The sequence below is a fragment of the Tarenaya hassleriana genome, unplaced genomic scaffold (assembly GCF_000463585.1).
Source record: "Tarenaya hassleriana unplaced genomic scaffold, ASM46358v1 Cleome33, whole genome shotgun sequence".
NCBI lineage: Eukaryota > Viridiplantae > Streptophyta > Magnoliopsida > Brassicales > Cleomaceae > Tarenaya > Tarenaya hassleriana.
The window spans coordinates 1,192,056-1,198,055 of NW_010966459.1; the positions used below are offsets into that span (position 1 = coordinate 1,192,056).

Below are 6,000 nucleotides of genomic sequence, written 5' to 3' on the forward strand. Positions count from 1 at the left end.
CTCCCTCTTTCCTTTTTCAGAATATCCAAAAAAGACATGCATGTCCCCTTCCAAACCTAACATATACATACACACATGCATGCATATATATACATACATACATACATGCATATATGTGAAACTATTAGTTTCTATTCGAAAGTCAATCATTACATGGTACATGAAATAGTCAAAACTTTGATAACAATGGCTTAATAATCAAATCGCAGTTATTTCACCTTTTTATATTTTGTCATCTAAACGCAAAAAGGCGATATGGATAATGAACTACACCCATTTGACCGGAATCTCATATAGTCCGGTGGTTTAATAATCTGTGACGGTCCTCGTGATATTAAGAACGAAATTTCCAATAACCTTGACATGATGTTCGTGATGACTTGTGGCTCCAAACTCCTCCTAGATTTGAGTTGGGCCTTAGCAAAAAAAAAAGCCATATTTGGGCTTCCTCTAAATAATTATATATATATATATATATATATATATATATATATTTATTTATACAAATAAAAAGGTACGTCAAAAGGTTTGCGACAAAGTTCAATGGTTAAAAAGGAAATTAATAGTCATACTGTAGATTTTCATAGGAAAAAGGGTATAAAAAGCTATAGGAAAGCCTCTGCACACCCTTCAGAAAAAGCGATCGGGGCTTGAAATTACTGCATACAAAGGTTTTGCATAACATGTCACGCTAAAATTATAAAGATTTTATATCTATAATGGCAAAAAAATTATTCACAATATATTGATATAATAAAAAAATGTACAAGTTAATATGACAGTATATGTTTGTATGTATAGGTATAGCGGATAAAAAGCTGCTATTACAGTATAAAATATTCTCGAAAAGAAAAAAGTTGGGGAGGAGAAAAAAATTCAAGACTGCACATGCCTAGCCGTCGCTCTACTAATTAATATAATCTGAAATACTATTATATAATTAATATTGAAACATATGAAATAAAATATATAAACAAAATACGAATAGTGTGGTGGCTACGAATACAATGAACAATAATGGAATATAATTACCAAAATCTAATGCCATGGATCCTTCAATTATTATAGGTCGACTTCAAAGCAAATTCTTATCTGATTTCTCTAATTTTATGAAATGGGTTAATCAAATGTATACTAATAAGATATTTATAACTTTAAAGAACCACTAAATAAAAGCAGATGTAGATATCCGACGCTTATAGGCATTGAACCCACCAAGTAAATAACCAACAACATCAAGAGAAAGAACAGTCAACACAAGTGACATCAACAGAATTCACCAACATTGAATAATATGTCCGACACAACAAATATATATATATATATATATATATAGCACCCTTACGATACATACACACACATATAGCAAACTCAAACCGCATGAACTCCGGTCTTGAAACCACAAACTCACGATAACATAAAACGGGAGATATGAAGCGTCATATATACGACAACAACTCCCTCGGAATCTCTCACATGTTGCCTCCTTGTCCTCCTTCTTCATCGTTCCAAGGAAGAGAAGGTCCAAAAGGCTGATGATTATCATACCCTAAACCCCTTCCTCCTCCAGGGCGAATTACCGGATTTGCCCCTAGAGGCATCCTATACGCCCCCTGCGGTTGCGCCGGAGGCGGCGGCGGCTGAGGCTGAAAGACGAGGTCCACCTCGCCGGACCCGGAGAGGCCGTAACGTGCCAAGTCGGCGTTGGCGGCGTCGAGCTCCTTCTGGAGCCTGTGGACCTGTCGCTGCAGGTAGGAGATGGCTCCTACGCAGCCGTAGACCGGGTCCCGGACCCGAGCCTCGGCCTCGTAGGCGAGAGAGTTGACGGCGTCCTCTCTCTGGTGAGGGAGGAGCTCGTTCAGGAGCTTCGTCACGTTGCTCGCCCCGAAGATCTTGTGGACGTTGGCGAACTTCTGAGGCTCCTCCGGCGGAAAATAAGGCGCGAATATGCATCCCGGCATGCATTTCCGGCGGAGGAACTTGCACGCCGCGCAAGGTGAGTTGTATGAGCTCGACGACGATGCCATTTCCCTTAGGTTTTTCTCTTGATTTTCTACATTAACCAAACGAAAACGATGACATAGTTCGTGTATATATATATACAGCTTCTGTGATTAGTCGGTCCAAAGATGAGGAAGATATACCCTCCACATAGAAAAAAAACAATCAACCATGCGTATGCTTTAGATGTTCTTGTTAATGATATGGATTTTATCATCGTTGAGAACTCATAAAAAACAAGTGATAGATATCGAGGAAACATATTTACTTCGACCATTCTAAGTAGAGTTCTGACAGGAAGATTTGTGTCATATATATATATATATATATGTGTATGTATGTATATGCGTGTGTGAATATATATGCTTGTGTGGTCGCGCGTGCGTGTCTCTTTTTGTATATTTGCATAAATGTATATATATGCTTGGCTGTGTGTCCGTGACCATATGTAGATACACTCGTGTGCCTGTATTTGTATGTATGCAAACACATGTGTACACGCTAACGTGTATCTGTGTGTCAGTGTCAGTACAAATTTGTGCGTATACGCAGTTACATATATATGCACAGTACATGTTATTGTGTGCATGCGTGTACGGTATAAACAATATAATTGTATCTATGTGTATGTATGTGCATATATGGATGTATGCAAATAATCATCTGTGTGTTCACTGTTTTTATTCATCAGTGAGGAAATATAAAGAAATATTCTAATTAAAGTCGTTAAAATGCGGCAATCCCGTTAGTCTTTGCACATAAAGAAGTCAAAGACTCATGTAGTCGTGTATTGTATATATGTATGTCCCTATATATGTGAATATTCATATATAAGCACGTCTATATATACACATAAATATATATATATATATATATATATATATGTGTGTGTGTGTTATAGATGCATACATACATCGCTATCGTATTCCATTTTTCAAACGATATCGTCTTGTTTTATACTCTTAGGACATGCTAAACTAAATTATTTGGTGAAAAAATTATGTATTAATTTATAATTTATTTCCAACAAAATTAATTTCTAAATTCAAAATAAATTTGAAGATTTGACTTGCTCTCGAGCCTGTCCAACCCTCAAGGTATGGATCGCGTGGCCCTCCTTTTGGAATTAGGAAACAAAAAAAAAAGATTCTATAAACATATATTCCATGGAAAATATTAATCATATTCCTTAGGCATGCAAAACCCCCTTGGTGATATTATATATAGCTTCATGAAGGTATTTGAATAATTAATGAATAGAAACTATATAGACATACCTAAGCTAATTAGTCGTATATAAAGTTAAACTATACATTTGCAGCATACACACATCAAAAAAGAAAAGAACACACACACACACAAACATATACATATATATATATATATGTATACATATACACACATACAACATACACACAAATATACAGAAACATGTCCTAATTCATACATCTGATAAAATTGTACAATAAACACAAACATGGATACAATTTAAGAATTCTTCCATCACAACTCCTAGAAAAAAATTTACCTTAATAAATATAAGTTAAAATCGGTTTGTCGGCTACACACAAAAATTACGTATTCGCCACATTTCATTCTAAATTCTAAAGCCAAACATCATCTTCGTAAATTACCAATACAATTTATCCAATAAAAAAGTATGCAAAGCAGATGACAGAATTCTATTTAAAAAAAAAAGATTACAAAGAATTGAAAATGCATATTTAGTTAATGTTAAAAATTTCAAAATAGGGTATGAAGATATTTCTGCAGTAATCTCTGACAGCTTCAGGAGATATATAAAACTCTGGATTATGTAAGAGCCAGACGACACGTTTTCTTAATTGGCTAAATGTTTTTCGGTTCTCTTTTTCTAGATGAAATTAATGTGAATTTACGCTCTGCCTCTCTCTCTATCTCTCTCTGTGAAGATTTCTAAACCCTGAATATTTTTCATTCTTCCACCGCATTCTCTCTCTCTCTTTCTCTCTCTAGATTTGTTCGAAAATCAAAACAATGAGCTTTCTGCATGATTCTCTCTCTCTCTCCCTCAATTCAATTGCATGATTTGCTGCCCTCTAACCTATCCTTTGACATACGTATATATGGGTTTCGCACCTCAACTTGTATCAATTTAACTGACACGATTACACGGTATGATCAAGATCTTTACTAAACGCGCATATTCCCTTTGTTTGGGAAACCATGATGATTACTTATATACAGGAAAACGAAACAAAAGACGGGTTGTGAGAGAAACTAATTAATAACATGGAGCATAGATCACACAAGCTGAAAAACGTAAGAGTAGAAAAGGGATATCTATATATGATCGGAAACCTATATGTGCACATGCATCTAGAGACTTATATATATTTATAATTATATATATAGAGAGAGAGATACACACGCATAGAGTCTCATCTGTATATACCTGCCTTTAGATCTAGGTTCTTTGACGATCTAAGTATAGCTTTCTCCCTCTTTCAAGGGCTTTTTACCCTTTGAATTTTGCTTCCAAAGCGTGTAGAGTATAGGCTTCAACCCTTAGCCAACGAAACCGCAAAAAGGATCGATATAGATATTGAGGGATTAGGGTTATCCTCAAACAAGGGGAAACCCTAATTTCTTAAGAGGAATCGAGAAAGAGATGGAGAGAAGATTTCAGGGAGCCAAAACAAATAAAAAGGGCAACACAGTGAGAGGGGAGTGAGTGGGGATTGGAGAAGAAGGGCAAAAGACAAGAGAGTAATAATAACAATAAGCAATAAACAGGACGAGAGCCCTCAAAAAGAATGACTGTGACCTTTCATCTCAAATAATAATATCAACTCAATGTTTGCCCATTTTGTCCCCTTCCCCTCTTTTCTTTCTCCCATGCATTTATTTAACAACTACAAATATTCCCTTAATACACAGTCCCTAAAACCTAAAGCAACCCTAAGTGACCCTGTTAGATATGTGATTCAAGAGCAGTTTCAATCGGTTATTTGGAAGTTTTTAATTCTGCAGTTAAGGTTGGGAAGTTTCTATCGGTTACTAAATTATCTCTATAAATATGTGTATTGATAGTTTTTAGAAATTATTGCAGAATTATTTTCTGTAATCAATTGGGTCGGTTTCAAAGCATTGTTGAGAGGAAACCGAGTTATATGGGGTTTGTTTGTGTATTTGTGTATGTATTTATGTAAAGAGTGTTTAACTTTGTGAAAAGTTATCATGGTATCAGAGCGTATGTGATCTTTTTGGGATCTGTGGGAGTATGGGTCGAGAAACCGATTCGATTTCGGGTTTTTGTGTTTTGGGTTTGAAAGAAATGAGAGTTGTTTGAGATTTGATCGGAACGGAGGAGGCTCGATGGCTCGGTGTGTCGGTGATGGAGATTTCAGTGGATTGCGGCTGAGTTTCCGGTAAGACTGATCGATGGGCTGGTGTGTTGTGGTCACGAGACAGTTTCCGCAAAAGGGAGCCAAATCAAATCGATTCATTAGTGGCATTCCTTGCTGTTAGGAGAAGCACATGTTGATGAAAAAAGGTTTGAAGCGGAAGAAATATGCTGCTGAAATTGAAGTGTTGTTCAAAACAGAACCAAAAGAAGCACTTGTATTCGGAAAAGTGTTTAGAGGGTTTCTGAAAGGAATAACACGAGTTTGAGTGGTAGCGGTTCGATGTCCGTCAAACCAAGTCGATGAAGAAGAAGATAGAAGTTGTTTCTTGAAGAGTTCTTGAATCAAGGAGGAGTGTTAGATATGTGATTCAAGAGCAGTTTCAATCGGTTATTTGGAAGTTTTTAATTCTGCAGTTAAGGTTGGGAAGTTTCTATCGGTTACTAAATTATCTCTATAAATATGTGTATTGATAGTTTTTAGAAATTATTGCAGAATTATTTTCTGTAATCAATTGGGTCGGTTTCAAAGCATTGTTGAGAGGAAACCGAGTTATATGGGGTTTGTTTGTGTATTTGTGTATGTATTTATGTTGTGTAATAAAGAAAGAGTG

At 35.9% G+C, this 6,000-nt stretch overlaps 1 protein-coding gene across 2 annotated transcripts; it reads right to left on the bottom strand.

Annotated features, from left to right (window-relative positions):
• Positions 1 to 1,242: 1,242 nt before the first annotated feature.
• On the bottom strand, positions 1,243 to 5,186 carry LOC104821487 (protein LATERAL ORGAN BOUNDARIES). 2 transcript variants are annotated; one of them, XM_019203411.1, is made up of 2 exons: positions 4,440 to 5,186; positions 1,243 to 2,053 (listed from the first exon to the last, which is right to left on the bottom strand). In XM_019203411.1, exon 2 carries the CDS (start codon positions 2,025 to 2,027, stop codon positions 1,473 to 1,475), a length of 555 nt encoding a protein of 184 aa, XP_019058956.1. In that variant the 5' UTR covers positions 2,028 to 2,053; positions 4,440 to 5,186; the 3' UTR covers positions 1,243 to 1,472. The 2 variants fall into 2 exon arrangements, with proteins under 2 accessions (XP_019058956.1, XP_019058955.1); XM_019203410.1 differs by having other exon boundaries at positions 4,436 to 5,186.
• Between the last annotated feature and the right edge of the window lie 814 nt (positions 5,187 to 6,000).